This window comes from Ovis aries, chromosome 21, assembly GCF_016772045.2.
Source record: "Ovis aries strain OAR_USU_Benz2616 breed Rambouillet chromosome 21, ARS-UI_Ramb_v3.0, whole genome shotgun sequence".
Classification (NCBI taxonomy): domain Eukaryota; kingdom Metazoa; phylum Chordata; class Mammalia; order Artiodactyla; family Bovidae; genus Ovis; species Ovis aries.
Window position 1 is genome coordinate 41,862,724 of NC_056074.1, and position 14,758 is coordinate 41,877,481.

A 14,758-nucleotide genomic window follows, 5' to 3' on the forward strand; every position below is an offset into this window, starting at 1 on the left:
CTGGGCCTGGGGCTGCCCCACCCCTCTGGGAGCCCTCAGACAAGGTGCCCCCAGCTCTTGCCTCTTGTTTTGGAAACACCACTGACACCCGGCAAGGATTGTCACACATGTGCCAGTTGCTCTGTGTGTCTGCTGTGTCTGGGGCGCTCTGCAAAGGAAGAATGGCCTGGGTCGGTTTCCAGCTCTACACGCAGCAGCTTCACGCCCCTGGACAAGAGATGAAACCACCATGGCCCTCCCTTTTCTTCGTGGAGAAAATGGACTTAACAGTATCCGGGGCTACTGTGGGAAATATATGAGAAATTAAGGGCCTATTACTTTGTAAATAGCACATTTCTTGAGAGATAAGAAAGGATGGGTCTTCCCTAGTGGTCCAGTGGTTCAGAATCCGCCTTCCAATGCAGGGGACCCTGGTCCAGGAAGATCCCACATGCATGGGGCAACTAAGGCACCTGTGAGCCACAACTACTGAACCCCGAGTGCCCTAGAGCCCCTGCTCCAAAACAAGAGAGGCCACCACAAGGGGAAGTCTGAGCACTCGACTAGAGAACAGCCCTGCTCGCTGCAACTAGAGGAAGCCTGTGCACAGCAAGGAAGACCCAGTGCAGCCAAAATAAATAAATTAATTTTAAAAAAAAGGATGACCACAGGATAAGAGAATAGAGGAGCTGGGGAGAGAAGACCCAAACAGACATCTTGGGACTCAGAGCCACAGCGTTCCAGAGAACTGACAAACTGATTAAAAAGTTAATCAAGCTTCGGAGACTTCAGGTGAAGGCAAAGATCAAAAGACCTTCTCAGGTCACTGGAGCCTGGTGGTGTTGGTGGTGGTCGGGGCAGGGGGGCGGGGGGTGGGGACAGAAAGGCCCTAAAGTCCCAAGCGCAAGAGGTCCTGGGGAGAAGGGGGCGTGACGTGGCCTGGGCCAGAAGACCCTGCGCGGGAGGGGCAGAGTCCTTCCATCCAAGCCAGGGCCAGGTTGCCAAGGCAGCGGGGACCACACCAGGATCTTGAGCAGCAGCGCCAAATGCCAAACTCTCCTGACCCGCGCCGCGGGAGAGATGGTGCGGAGAGCGCAGCAGCACCGGGGAGAGGATGTACCGCCCGATGACCATCTCCACCCTCTTGGCTTCACCCCAACCTAGAACTCTAGGCACCCCTCCTCTGGGAGACTCTGCCCCAGACCCCTCACCTGCCCCGCCTCCCTACTTCCTGAGCCCAGGGGTGCCCGCGGCTGGGACAGGGCTAGAGCCGTACAAGGCAGGCAGGAGGGTGCAGCTGCATAGCTGGCTCAAAGGCTGAGAGTCCGGAGGCAAATGCGAAAGAACAGAGCCGGCGGGCAAGACAGTAAATAAACGCCAAGCCCGCGGCAAGAGAAAGGCGGTCGGGAGGCCCACGGGACTACATCTCCCAGCAGCCTCAGCGCCAGACAGAGCACTTCCGGCCCCTCCGCGCTCCCTCGAGGAGGCGGGGCCAAGGGCGGGGCGGGAGCGGCGCAGGGAAGTTGGGGCGCGCCCCGGCGTCAGGGCGCGTGTGACGTTCTTCCTGTGCGCCGTCTAGCGTCTCGGTCGTGCCGGGTCCTGAGCCTCAGAGCTGTGAAGGTGACAGCGGGCGGTGACCGGCTTGCTTCTCTCCGCCCCGCCCCGCGATGCTGGCGGCACGGCGGCTGCTCGGCGGGTCGCTCCCCGCGCGGGTGTCTGTGCGATTCAGCGGCGACGCGGTGAGGCCCGACCTGGCTCGTCCAGGGGCGCTCGCGGGCCGGGTCTCGCTGTCGCGTCTGCGCGCTCCATGCCTGGGTCCGTAGTGCCTTCTGGAGAAGCCTCTCGTCTGACAGGAAGGTTGCCGATGTAGAAGGGGACGGGTCCCAAACGGGAGGCTGACTCTCCCCTGCCCCCTAGCCCTCCGGCTCCTTGGCTTCCCCTTAGTTAACAACTGCGCGACCTAACGGAAAATTTTGCAGGTGGCAAAGCGTCCTTGTCTTTCTCATTCCTTCCTCGCTACAACCTTGTAGCTCGTGAAGGAGTCATTACCCCATTTTACAGATGCAGAAACAGCTTTGGAGAGGGCCGTGCGCCTCCTCATTCCTCGTTCAAAGTTCTGCTCCCTGTATTGGACCTTAAGGGGTTGGGTGTCTGGAAGCCAGGTCCCCTTAGCCCTCAGCTGTGGTTCTCTCTGTCTCGTGGGATTCCAGAGCCATCTCTCCTCAAGTTTTATCCCGAGCGGGTCTCCCGCCATCATCTTGTGTCCCAACCCCAGTGAAGCATTCCTCTTCCTTCAGAAAACACATTTTGTCTCCAGCAGAGTTTAGTCATATAAGCAAGACTTTGGCCAAATTAAGGTTTGGTCCAGCAGAGCCAGACAAGTAAATAAATGGACGTGACATCACGCTGGGCTCAGGGCGGTAGTCTGTGCTGTGGATCCTGTGTGGGCTTTGGCCGCAGACAGACCGTGATTAAATTCCACCTGCTCCTTCAGGCTGTTTGCCTTTTGTAAGCTCATTTTGCTCTGAGTCTTGTTTCTTCTTCTGTGAAATGGAGGAAATCATTCCTATCTCAGGGTTATGAGAATGAAATGAGATCTTGGATATAAAAAGCTTAGGCTAGTGCCTGCTAACAAAAAGTGCTTACTAAGTGGTGATGGTAGTTATGACCCTACGAAGGGTTCTGAAGCTTTGGCCCCTGCCCTCCTCCCAATCCAACCCTCCTTAATTAGGGGACCCAAAAATTTGTAGCTCCTGGCCTGGCCCCTCATAATCCCAGAGCTCTGCTGGGCATACTGACTCTCTGTGTCCCCAGACAGCACCCAAGAAAACCTCATTTGGCTCACTGAAGGATGAAGACCGGATCTTCACCAACCTGTATGGCCGCCATGACTGGAGGTGAGATGGTGCCCTTAGGCTGGTGGGTCCCCAGGCAGGGCCTCCTCCTCACTGCCTTCCCCACCCTGTCCAGGCTTAAAGGTGCCCAGAGTCGAGGTGACTGGTACAAGACGAAGGAGATTCTGCTGAAGGGGCCTGACTGGATCCTGGGTGAGGTCAAGACGTCGGGCTTGCGGGGCCGTGGAGGTGCTGGCTTCCCCACTGGCCTTAAATGGAGCTTCATGAATAAGCCCTCAGATGGCAGGTGTGTATAGGCAGGCAGAAATGGAGTTGCACCTCGGGGCGGCTGGAACTTACCTGGGCCTTGGGGCTGTTTCCTTGGAAACCAAGAGTGAACGAAGTGGGAAAACCTTACCATAGCTCCAGTAGCAGGGACTCGGTTCCATCGTCTTCCTCAGGGGAGTCTTGAGGGACAGCAGAGTCTACACAAGAGTTTAACCCAGCAGACTTAATTGATCGATTCCTGGCTCTGCCATTTAATCATATAGTTTTGGGCAATCTCCTGGCCTTTCTAAACCACAGTATTCTGTTCTGTAAATGTGTATTGTGTTGTGCAGGGATTAAAGAGATACTGTGCCTAGCAGCTTTTGGCCTGCCCTTTGATCTGCATGTAGAAAGTAAATGATAAATGTCAGCTCTGCCTCCTCTTGGCTCCAGATATATGATGGAGGTTCACAGAATGCTCATTGTGACCAAAACCAGATTTGGGCTCTTGAGAAAGCACTGGGAGAGGCTTTTGGGCTGAGTAGAACCAAGACCTTGCCTGTGGTCATAGCTGCACCAGTGTGGACTAGGTGGTGAGCTCCCCGTCGTTGTTGGTGAGCAAGCAGAGCCCTGGGGACTTGTTGCAAGGACAGAGAAGGATTGGCTGTCAGATAAAACCTCTTTGAGGTTTCCTGGTGGAGTGGGGTGGAATACGGTTGAAGGCCTGAACCTGGTGGCCCTGTAGCCCAACTGACCTGTTGGCCCCCGCAGGCCCAAGTATCTGGTGGTGAATGCGGATGAGGGGGAGCCAGGCACCTGCAAGGACCGAGAGATCATCCGCCACGACCCCCACAAGCTGGTGGAAGGCTGCCTAGTAGGGGGCCGGGCCATGGGCGCTCGCGCTGCCTACATCTACATCCGCGGGGAGTTCTACAACGAGGCCTCCAATCTGCAGGTGAGCAGGGGGAGGGCCAGGTGCTGAGCGGGCACTTACATGCCCCAATCCAGGCAGAGTTCTTAGGTTCTCATGTGGGATCTATCTGGAGTCACGCTGGGAGGGTGGGGATCTCTTGAGCTGGCCTGTGTCCTGAGTGGGATGTGCACCCCAAAGCCACCATCTCGCTCTGTGTCCCAGAGCCTTAGCCTGGGAAGTCTTCCTGGAGTCGGGGAGAGCTCCTGGGGTGGGGGTAGGCTGGAGAACTCAACACGTGGGTTTTTTTTCCTGAAGGGTCAAGAGGTCGTGTCAGTAATTTTCAGCCCACTGATGCCTGTAGTAATTGTCCAGGGCCAGAGCCTCACCTTTCTATTAGGTTCATAACCTGGCACATGGTAGCATTATGTGTGTTATTACATATTTAAAACTCAGCCTCCAGGGTCTTTTCCTCTACTCAGAAGTAGTACTCACTCATTGTAAAGACAGGAATTCACACACACGCCAAAGAAAAATCTCCCATAGACTGGCTACCTAGAGAAACTACTTGCTGAAATTTTCGTTATTTCCTTAAAGTCTTTAAAAAATACATATAGTTGGAGAATTTGTTAAATGTTATTACACAAGCAGCACACACATTGTAAACATCCCCACCCTTCTCCCAGCGCGTCTTCTGCCTGTGTCCAGAGGGAGCTTGGCCCTGGACTATGGTGATGGGCTCCCTGGGCCTGTACCCCGCCCTCCCACATGCAGTGTTCCTGGGCTCATGGGGACCGTGTCCGTACACCCCTGTCCCACAGGTAGCCATCCGAGAGGCCTACGAGGCTGGTCTGATCGGCAAGAATGCCTGCGGCTCCGGCTACGATTTCGATGTGTTTGTGGTGCGTGGGGCCGGGGCCTACATCTGCGGGGAGGAGACCGCGCTCATCGAGTCCATCGAGGGCAAACAGGGCAAGCCCCGCCTGAAGCCACCCTTCCCTGCAGACGTGGGTACGACCTGGCACCTGGCCTCATCCCGGGCCTTGTCCTGTGGAATCTGGGATCTGGCTTCAGGTCGCCACTGATCATTCTTGGGGAATTTCTGAGTCCCTTCTGCACTGGGGGGCCTGACACTGAGAGTAGGTGGGAACAACACAGCGGCTGCACCAGTGCCCCCGGAGTCTCACCCTGCCCCAGGGCACAGGCCACACACCCGGCTGTGCTCCCACCCCCCGGGAACTTGGAGCAGGGTGGTGGAGACGCAGCACAGCTGGGATTGGGCTCCCAGGGGATGAGAATCACACAGGGGTGGAAGCAGGGCTCTCTGCCCCAGAAGCAGACCCTGGACAGATGCCACCCCCAGGGTCAGCTGTCCCCAGCCTCCAGCAGCCACTGGTTTGTTTCCTTTTTTAAAAACAAAATTTGTTTTTGGCTGTGCTGGGTCTTCGTTGCTGCGTAGGTTTTTCTCTCCTTGTGGCAAACAGGGCCACTCTTTAGTTCTGGTGCCCGGGCTTCTCATCACAATGGCCTCTCTTGCTGCCGAGCACAAGCTCTAGGGCGTGTGGCTTCAGTGGTGGAGCTCCTGGGCCCTGGGGGACAGGCTCAGCAGCTGTGGCGCACAGGCTTAGTTGCCCCCCTGGCACGTGGGATTGAAGCCACGTCTCCTGCGTTGGCAGGTGGATTCTTTGCCACCGAGCCCCCAGGGATGTGACATCCACCAGGTTCTCATCCTCCTCCCCCACAGGAGTGTTTGGCTGCCCTACAACCGTGGCCAATGTGGAGACAGTGGCCGTGTCCCCTACCATCTGCCGCCGTGGGGGTGCGTGGTTTGCCAGCTTTGGCCGAGAGCGCAACTCAGGCACCAAACTGTTCAACATCTCTGGCCATGTCAACAACCCCTGCACTGTGGAGGAGGAGATGTCTGTGCCGCTGAAGGAACTGATTGAAAAGCATGCCGGTGAGGCCTGGGGCCAGCCAGCAGGGTGGGCGGGCCTCGGGGGCCTGGGCTGGGGCGGGGGCTGACAAGTGTGCCGGCCCCCACCCTGACCATCCATCCTCTCGGGGCATGGCTGGGGCCCCAGGGGGTGTCACGGGTGGCTGGGACAACCTCCTTGCTGTGATCCCTGGCGGCTCGTCCACCCCGCTGATCCCCAAGTCCGTGTGTGAGACGGTGCTGATGGACTTCGACGCGCTGATACAGGCGCAGACGGGCCTGGGCACAGCTGCCGTGATCGTCATGGACCGCTCGGTAAGGAAGGGCTGCCCACGCTCCCCACCCAGTGCCTTAGGCCAGCCTGGTTAGTAACCCGGCCCAGGCTTCTCGGAGACACCCGCCAGTCCTTGGAATCAGTTCTGACAGAACTGTCAGGAATCAGTTCTCCGATTCCTGTCACCCAAGATACAGGGAGGTGGGAGAGGCTGGGGGGCAAGGCTTCTCTCGGGGGAATGGCCGTGGAGCCTGGCAGCGCAGGATGCCTGGGGTGGGTGGAGGTGGTCAGAGCGCTGCTGGAATCGGGCGGGCGTGCCACCAGGGGCTGAGGCTCAGGCTCGGGCACCTCCTCACTGCCGCTTGTCTCCGCAGACAGACATTGTGAAAGCCATTGCCCGCCTCATCGAGTTCTACAAGCACGAGAGCTGTGGCCAGTGCACCCCGTGCCGTGAGGGTAGGCGCGCTGGCCAGGCTGGGGGTTTCTCTGTGGCTCACGCTGGGCCTGGGGGAGGCACGGGGCACAGGTGGCCTGGGCTCCAGACCCTGAATACACCGCTGCGGATGCCCAGCCTGCTGTGGCTTCTCTCAGCCCCCTCGCCCCATGACCCGCACCCCTCGAGTTCCATCCCCTGCATGCCGGCTGGAGGGGTCAGCAGGCCGTCTCTTGCTGCCCCGGCGCAGGTGTGGACTGGATGAACAAGGTGATGGCCCGCTTTGTGAGGGGAGACGCCCGGCCAGCAGAGATCGACTCCCTGTGGGAGATCAGCAAGCAGATCGAGGGCCACACCATCTGCGCCCTGGGCGACGGGGCCGCCTGGCCTGTGCAGGTATGCTGCCCCGCGAGGGGCACGGGGGCTGAGTGCCTGGGCGCGGGGGCTGGCGGGGCTTTCAGACCCTGCTTCACACAGCGCCCCCTGCACCCCCCACCCCCACCCCAGGGCCTGATCCGACACTTCCGGCCAGAGCTCGAGGAGCGGATGCAGCGGTTTGCCCAGCAGCACCAGGCCAGGCAGGCCGCCTCCTGAGCCCACAGGACTGGTGTCTGTCTGTCTGGATGGCTGGACAATAAAGCTAGCAATACCCATTCTCTCGTTGCATCTTCCCTGTGGCCTTGCTCGCCTGCACGCTGCTGCTGCAGCCCGTGACTCACAGAGGCTTGTTTCTCAGAGTGGGGGGAATAGGTCAGGACAAGATCGTGTTGAGAGTTGACACCTTGACTCCTGTGTGTCAGCCTGTCACATACTGGGTGTGCTCAGTCATGTCCGATTCTTTGGGAGCCTTTGGGCTGAAGCCGGCCAGGCTCCTCTGTCCAGGGGATTCTTTCCAGGCAAGAATACTGGAGTGGGTTGCCGTTTCTTTCTCCACGGGATCTTCTGATCCAGGAATTGAATCCTTGTCTCCTGCATTGCAGGCAGCTTCTTTACACACTGAGCCACTAGGGAAGCCCCTGTCATCGACCTCCCTGAGCGTTTATCCCTCAGTGCAGGAATCAAGAGTTGGGAGGGGAAAACTGTGACCTGGGGTCCAGACCTGGGCCTGGCCCAGTGCAGGCCTCTGGAGGGTGGGAGCAAGGAGAGCAGGGCCCATTCTGCCTTGTGAGGTGATGGCAGGGAAAAAACGGACTGTCTGGTCTGTTTGGGAGGAGAGGTTTATTCTTGCTTCATGATTTGATGGTGGGGTGAATTTGGAAGTGAGAAAGGAAGGAAACAACTGACCAGGGGTTGAGTAGCAGGGCTGAAGCAGTCCGGCGCCTTCCAGCTCCGCAGAGAGACTGTGGGTCAGCCTGGGGAAGGGGCACTGAGCCGGCCAGGCTGGGGGTCCTGCTAGTCGCTGAGCTGGAGGGGCGCGCCGTCCAGCGGGTGCCACAGCTCCAGCCTGCGGTCACTGTGGCCCAGGCATTCTCGCCAGTGTTGCTGGCGCTCCCCACCGGCCCGGCTGCTCAGCTGCACTCCGCCTGGGTTGGGGGACAGGTCAGGAGCCATGTGGGAGTCCCGCCCCCCCCCGACCCAGCTACCCCACATTCCCGCTCACCAATGAAGTCGTCAGCCGTGCCCATGTCGTAATCCCATACAGACACCAGCAGTGTCTTCTGGGCCAGCTCCTCCCGCGGGCCTGCGTAGAAGAACTCCTGCAGGGGACGCAGTGAAAAAGAGGCGGCCTTAATCCTTCACAGCTTCAGGAACAGACTTAGGCGAGTGGCCCAGGGCGGCTGGGGTCAGCACTGTGTGAGACAGGATGCCAACTCCCCTCCCCCAGCAGCCAGGACTGCCTTCTGTCCGGCCAGCCTACCTCGTTGAACTCGGGGTTCAGGGTCTTCTTCCGGACGCTGGTCTTGTATTTCGATTCCTTCCCTGCGTTGGGATGCAGGAAACTGGGAGGGATGAGGTTGGTTTCAGTGTGGCCCTGGAGAGGTGAGCCACGGGGGCGCTCTGGGGAACCCCCACTGCCCACCCGGCCGCCTGCTTCACACTCACAGGCGGACATAGGGGTCCGAGTAGCCGTTGGCGTCCATGGGGGCAAGGTGGGCGCAGCGCAGCACCCCCACCAGCAGGCCACCCCGCTGAGAGCCGTAACACAGCGATAGCAGGACACGCCCGCGCTCCTCCGAGGCCGGCTCCGCCTCCACCTGCTGCTGCAGGGGTCGGCCGGGTGAGCCCCGCGCGGCCCAGCGCCCACAGGGTCGGCCGGGTGAGCCCCGCGCGGCCCAGCGCCCACAGGGTCGGCCGGGTGAGCCCCGCGCGGCCCAGCGCCCACAGGGTAGGCTGGGTCAGCTCCGGGTGGCCCAGTGCCCAGCTGCCCACCAGTATTGGCCCAGACAGGAGAACTCAAACTGGCCGCAAAGAAATCAGGGGCCAGTGTTCGATTTTGTGGTTCAGTTTCCCGATACTGTCACTGACTTAGTGTCCTGGAATGAGACTTCCTGGTCCACTCTACCCTCTGGAACCTGAGAAGGGGAGGGGGCTTGTCCGGGTCTCGTGATCGGCCACTTGCGGCTGTGTTTGTCGTGGAGAGGGAGGGAACTGATGTCTCTGAGGGTCAGAAACTCTCAGTAGGAGCTTCCTAGGTAGCCTTCCATTAGGGGCCCGTCTCTTCCTTCTTGGGGAAGCCTGGAAGCAGCTCCCAGAGGGTCGTCCCTCCTCAAAGCACACACAGGCCTCGTGAGCTGCAAGACCCTCCCCCCTCACACCCCACAGCCCGGGGGGGCCAGATGCTGAATGCCCTTTGCCCCCTCGGCCCCTGGTGCTTCCAGAAGGACTCGGAGGACACTGTGGAAAGAATATTCTCCCACACCTAATGTGATTTGCAGAAAGCCCAACCGCCTTGCTCGCGTTCATTCCTCAGTATGGGGAGAGGCGGGGTTTGTGAGTGCCAGCCAGGCACCAGGGGGCTGCTGTGTGTGTCCGGGGGTCTGGGACGGGAAGGGCTTGTAGTAGGGCTGCTCCCCGGGGAGGGCTCCCCAGCCTGGACTTGACTAACCGACAGTTGCAGGCTCCACTAGGGGGCAGGGCAGCAGCGCCTGGGGGAGCTGGGATGGGGAGGGCCCTGCCCCAGCTCTGCGGGTCCCTGGGGCCCTGGGCTGCAGCGGCTTTGGCCAGGTCTCTGGTTTCATCCTGCCAGCCCCTCGTGGTCACCTTCACCCCTCCTGACAAGGGCCAGTCCAGAGCTCCCAGCCCAGGAGCAGTGCCTGCTCGCCCCGGGGCAGGCCTAGCAGCCATGGGCCCACCATAGCCGTTCACCCCTGAACTCTGACCTGCCCCACCCGCATGGGCCACTGACCAACCGCCCAGCTCCAGCCTCTGTCTCAAGCTGGCCTGTGCCTCTGAGACTATGAGTGTTCACGGGCCCAGAGGGAGAGAGGGCCTCAGTTTCTCTGAGCTGCCCTGGCCCCGGAGCCCTGCCCAACACCCGGCTCTGGGTCCCACGTCCCACCGACCTCATACAGAGACATGCCACGTGCTGTGTCCAGGCTCTTGGGCCTCTTGGTCTGAAAGAGCAGAGAGCCTGGTCACCTGGGCCAGTTGCCGCCCGGGTCTCCCTCCGTGTTCCCTGCCCCCCAGCCCCACCTCACCAGCCTCCGCCTCTCCAGACACACGTCGAAGCTCCTGGCCTGGTTGGGCACCAGCTTCCTCAGGGGCACCCGCAGCTCTCCCAGGGGAGGCGCCCGCCTTTGTCGCCGCAGCCACGGGTCTTCACACACGCATAGCCTGGGGGCCACTCGGGTCAGCCTGGCCAGGCCAGCCCCGCCTCCCTGTCCCCGCCTGGCCGCCCCTCTTGTGGCCCAGGCCCCATCCTCACCGCAAGGTCTTGCGCCGGGCATCCTGGAGGGTGAACCCATGATAGGTGAGCGTCTCCTCCCAGACAGGCCCCCTCGTGCCCCGAACCGTGTGCGTCCGCAGCTGGCTGGCCTGAGGGCCAAGTGGGGGGTGTGGTCAGAGCCCTCCTCAGACCCCGGTGCCCCACCTGGGTCCCCTCCGTCCCAGCAATGGGGGGACCCCTGCCTGAGGGGGAGGCCTTGGGGAGGAGGGGCATGGCAGACCAGGTGGGCACTCCAGGCCGGGTACCTGGCCAAGGGGCAGCGGTGGGGGCCTGTGTCTCGCCCTCACCTTGCTGGCTCCGGGCAGCAGGTTGGCTTTGACGAAGGTGTCCACAGAGCCCGAGGCTGGTGGCTTGAGGCCCTGGGAAGGGAGAGTGGCTCTGGGAGAGGCCCAGGGTGCAGGCGCAAGCCCCAAGGACGCCGCCCACCCCCTCCTCACCTTGGCACGGTGAGCCGTGCAATGCAGGGTGCTGCTGTCCATGTCAAAAAGGAGCGTGAACTCGAGGGTGCCAAGGGTGGCTAGGGGCAGGTGGCAGGCAGGTCAGTGTCCGCATCAACCCCGCTAGGCACCACGCCTCCTGGCCCTCCCCGGTCGGACGCCTGGCCTGCCCCAGACCCCCTTCCTGGATGGACGGAGCCCAGAGTGTCCCCCCAAGCCCGCTCCTACTCACTGCTGTCGTCTGAGTCTGCCTCTGGCTCTGGGTCTGGCTGGGGCTGGGGTGCAGAGCGGACGGGGGTCACTGGAGGGCGTGGGTCTGGGGGGTGCAGGGCGGGCTCAGCGGTGGGGTAGAAGTGTGGGAAGTAGTGGGAGATGAGGCGGATGGGCCGGATGGGGCCCGGGCTCACGTCGATAGCCATGTGCTCCTGCATGCTCACCCGCCCCCGGCCCGCCATGGGGGCATGGACATGGGCAGGGACTCAGAGGAGCCCCCGAGGACCGCACATGAGGGGGCGGCACTGACCCACCCAGCCAGGGCCAACAGGCATCACCGAGGGCATCGTGGGGGGTCCTGGGAGGCAGCCGGGACCTGAGTACAGAGGACAGGGTCAAGGCTGGTGGGGTGGAGGCCTCCAGCCTGGGGGGGCACCCCGTGTGCTGGCAGCTAGGCCTGCAGGGCCACTTACCGCTCCGAGAGCCCCTGCACCTGCCTTGGGTGGCTGCTGGGCGCTGACTGAGGTGACCGGTGAGAGCCGGGGAGGTGGAAGGGGCGGGACTCAGGGCCCCCCCAGAGCCCAGGAGCCCACAGCTCCCTGCCCTCCACTGCAAGGGTCCCTTCCCCCCACAGTTCGCACTCTATTTTCTATTTTCACCACCATCATGTGGCTCTGCTCCCAGGTGAGGAGGCTGGAGGGCCGGAGGTGACACAAGAGGTGTGAGGGGCAACAGGAGGCAGGGTTGGGGGGAAGGAAGGGTGAGAGAGGGGGGGCTGGGGGGAGCAGGTGGGGAGTCACGCGGGAGGGGGAGGGGCGGGGACCGGGGAGGCGAGCCGGGAGGGCTCCATGGAGACAGGAGGGGGAAGGCAACCTGGTCCCCTTGCTGCTCAAGCCTTTAAAACATCAACCAATTACTTGGGCTCCTCTCGCCCTTCTCCCAGCTTGGAATAAAATCCTAACCCACCGCTGAGGCTCGGCCCCTCACTGAGGTCCCCTGAACGGTGGGCCCCTTTGCCCCCACCTTTCCTTGAACACACCAAGCTTTGTGCATGTGTTGCTTCTTCTGATTGTTGTTCTCTCGCTCAGTCGTTTTTGACTCTTTGCGACCCCATGGACTGCAGCATACCAGGCTTCCCTGTCCTTCACTATCTCTGGAGATTGCTCAGATTCAGGTCCATTGAGTCAACGACGCTCCTTCTGATAGGGATAAACTAAGGATAGTTATGCAAGTAGTTGCAGAAGTCCCAGTAGGGGACTAGAGACAGGGACCCTAGGGAGCTCTGGGGGCCACTGCAAGTTAGTGATCACTCAAGAAAGCTATCAGAACATCATGGGACGAAGCAGGCTTGCTTAACTATAAAACCATAAATGGAAGCATGAGATATGCCCCAGGTCATTAAGTGAAAGAAAAAAAGTATTCTGCTGATTTAAGCACTGAGACAGTCCTAGTTTGACCTTCTAGGGTCAGATACTCTCCTGTCCGATGTGAAGGAGGAGCTAGTGATGAAAAGTGAAAGTTGCTCAGTCGTGTCCAACGCTTTGGAGACCCCATGGGCTATACAGTCCATGGAATTTTCCATGACAGACTGCTGGAGTGGGTAGCCTATCCCTTCTCCAGGGGATCTTCCCAACCCAGGAATCGAACCGGGGTCTCCTGCATTGCAGGAGGATTCTATACCAACTGAGCTATCAGGGCAGCCCACCTGGTGATGAAAGCTTGAGGTCTACTCGAAGAATGAGAAGGCGGTCTTTCCCCTCTCCCCAACTTTCCTTCGATTATAAAAATGTAACCCACTTAATCCTTGGGGCAGAGCCTCCTCTCTCACAAGCATCCTATATTAATAAATCTACTTCTTGCCTAGCACTTTGCCTCTTGCCAAATTCCTTCTGTGCTGAAACATGAGACCCTGAGCCTCAGTAAGTTGAGACACCAGGTGAGTGACACCAATTATAAGACTGTGGGCTCAAGTCCTAATCGGGGTTGCACTTTTGCCCCAACTTCCCTCCCTTGCCCTTCGACCTGCCCTGCTCCTGTTTATCTATGGTCTCAGGGTCACTGTCTGCAGGGGAATATGGCTGCCTTTTGCCTACTCACCTTCCCTTTCTCTTTCCATGGGATCTTTGGGGGGCCACCCCTTCCCTACTCGCATTCTAGGAGGTTCACCTTGTTCCCCAGGCCTATGCCGCAGGCCCCGCTGATCAATGAATTCCAAGTCCAGCAGCCAGTGACAGGCTCAAGGAAGGTCATGTGACCCAAAGTCAGCCAAGAAAGTGTAACTCTGGGATAGACTGGCCCAGAAAGAGAAGCTGTTTTCTGCTGATGGGATGCTGGTACTGTTCTGTCCTACAGCTGTCATCTTCTCCTCGTCTCTCATCTCTGGGGAGTGGAGAATACTCCCAAGAGCGAGGCTGATACAGTGGAAAGCACAGAAAGAAGAGTGCCCGGAGCTCCTGGATCCAGCTACACCTGAAGCTAGTCTATCTGTGGAGTTCGCAATCACTATTCCTCCAGATGGCGACTGCAGCCATGAAATGACAAGACGTTTACTCCTTGGGAGAAAAGTTATGACCAACTTAGCATATTAAAAAGCAGAGACAATACTTTGCCAACAAAGGTCTGTCTAGTCAAAGCTATGGTTTTTCCAGTAGTCATGTATGGATGTGAGAGTTGAACCATAAAGAAAGCTGAGCGCCAAAGAATTGATGCTTTTGAACTGTGGTGTTGGAGAAGACTCTTGAGAGTCCCTTGGACAGCAAGGAGATCCAACCAGTCCATCCTAAAGGAAATCAGTCCTGAATATTCGTTGGAAGGACTGATGTTGAAGCTGAAATTCCAATACTCTGGCCACCTGATGGGAACAGCCAACTCATTGGAAAAGACCCTGATGTGGGAAAGACTGAAGGCAGGAGGGGAAGGGAACAACAGAGGATGAGATGGTTGGATGACATCACTGATTCAACGGATGTGAGTTTGAGTGAACTCTGGGAGTTGGTGATGGACAGGGAGGTCTGGCATGCTGCAGTCCATGGGGTCGCAAAGAGTCAAACATGACCGAGTGGCTGAACTGAACTTAATTCCTCCTTTGGCAAAGTCAGCCACTGGGTGGTGTTTTCTATCCCTTGTCCTACCTAATACTGCCCAGTCCACCATGTCCAGGTCAGACTCCCCACCTCTTCGACTCACAGAGATTTACAAGATGGATATGTAATTCCATTACACATCTGTGAGTAATTAATGTGTAATCACACGATTATCTATGTAACCTGGTCTAAGGTTGCCCCAAGACTGAGCACCCTTAGAGGGCAGGGTAGCATCTGGCTGTACTTAACATGGCCCCAGCACAGCACCTGGCATATCACAAGTTTGCAGTAACATGCAGGGCTCCTCTCTGGATGCCTGCTGCCTGGCACAGCGTCAGCCAGGCTCGAAGGACAGTTCTGCAGTGGCTGTGGTGGCTGGGAGTTTGGGCTCTGGTGTCAGACAGGGTCTGGTTCAAATCCCAAACCTGGGTGACCTTGGGCAAGGTGTCTGCCCTCCCTGATCCCGTCTCACTACCCAGGGACAGTAGTGGTCTCACCTCCCAGGGCCG

At 59.2% G+C, this 14,758-nt stretch overlaps 2 protein-coding genes across 2 annotated transcripts; one reads left to right on the forward strand and one right to left on the reverse strand.

The window, feature by feature from the left end:
• Window positions 1-1,587: 1,587 nt before the first annotated feature.
• NDUFV1 (NADH:ubiquinone oxidoreductase core subunit V1) lies at window positions 1,588-7,286 on the forward strand. The gene is made up of 10 exons (XM_027959273.3): window positions 1,588-1,718; window positions 2,794-2,876; window positions 2,950-3,120; window positions 3,852-4,035; window positions 4,812-5,001; window positions 5,735-5,947; window positions 6,072-6,238; window positions 6,572-6,653; window positions 6,881-7,026; window positions 7,138-7,286. Exons 1-10 carry the CDS (start codon window positions 1,647-1,649, stop codon window positions 7,222-7,224), a joined length of 1,395 nt encoding a protein of 464 aa, XP_027815074.1. The 5' UTR covers window positions 1,588-1,646; the 3' UTR covers window positions 7,225-7,286.
• A 545-nt stretch (window positions 7,287-7,831) lies between these two features.
• On the reverse strand, window positions 7,832-14,750 carry LOC101121557 (double C2-like domain-containing protein gamma). The gene is made up of 10 exons (XM_042237624.2): window positions 11,186-14,750; window positions 10,954-11,033; window positions 10,804-10,875; window positions 10,496-10,605; window positions 10,269-10,404; window positions 10,134-10,184; window positions 8,674-8,828; window positions 8,489-8,570; window positions 8,231-8,327; window positions 7,832-8,153 (listed from the first exon to the last, which is right to left on the reverse strand). The coding sequence occupies exons 1-10, from the start codon at window positions 11,406-11,408 to the stop codon at window positions 8,023-8,025; spliced, it is 1,137 nt and encodes a 378-aa protein (XP_042093558.1). The 5' UTR covers window positions 11,409-14,750; the 3' UTR covers window positions 7,832-8,022.
• Between the last annotated feature and the right edge of the window lie 8 nt (window positions 14,751-14,758).

What these genes read in the sequence shown, in the direction of transcription:
- NDUFV1 (XM_027959273.3), top strand. Translation starts at nt 1,647, where the DNA reads ATGCTGGCGGCACGGCGGCTGCTCGGCGGGTCGCTCCCCGCGCGGGTG. An exon ending in TGCGATTCAGCGGCGACGCG is followed by an intron (nt 1,719 to 2,793) that starts GTGAGGCCCGAC and finishes CTGTGTCCCCAG; the next exon opens with ACAGCACCCAAGAAAACCTC. An exon ending in TATGGCCGCCATGACTGGAG is followed by an intron (nt 2,877 to 2,949) that starts GTGAGATGGTGC and finishes CACCCTGTCCAG; the next exon opens with GCTTAAAGGTGCCCAGAGTC.
- LOC101121557 (XM_042237624.2), bottom strand. Translation starts at nt 11,408, where the DNA reads ATGGCGGGCCGGGGGCGGGTGAGCATGCAGGAGCACATGGCTATCGAC. An exon ending in GCACGGCTCACCGTGCCAAG is followed by an intron (nt 10,876 to 10,953) that starts GTGAGGAGGGGG and finishes CTCCCTTCCCAG; the next exon opens with GGCCTCAAGCCACCAGCCTC. An exon ending in TGCTGCCCGGAGCCAGCAAG is followed by an intron (nt 10,606 to 10,803) that starts GTGAGGGCGAGA and finishes CTTGGCCCTCAG; the next exon opens with GCCAGCCAGCTGCGGACGCA.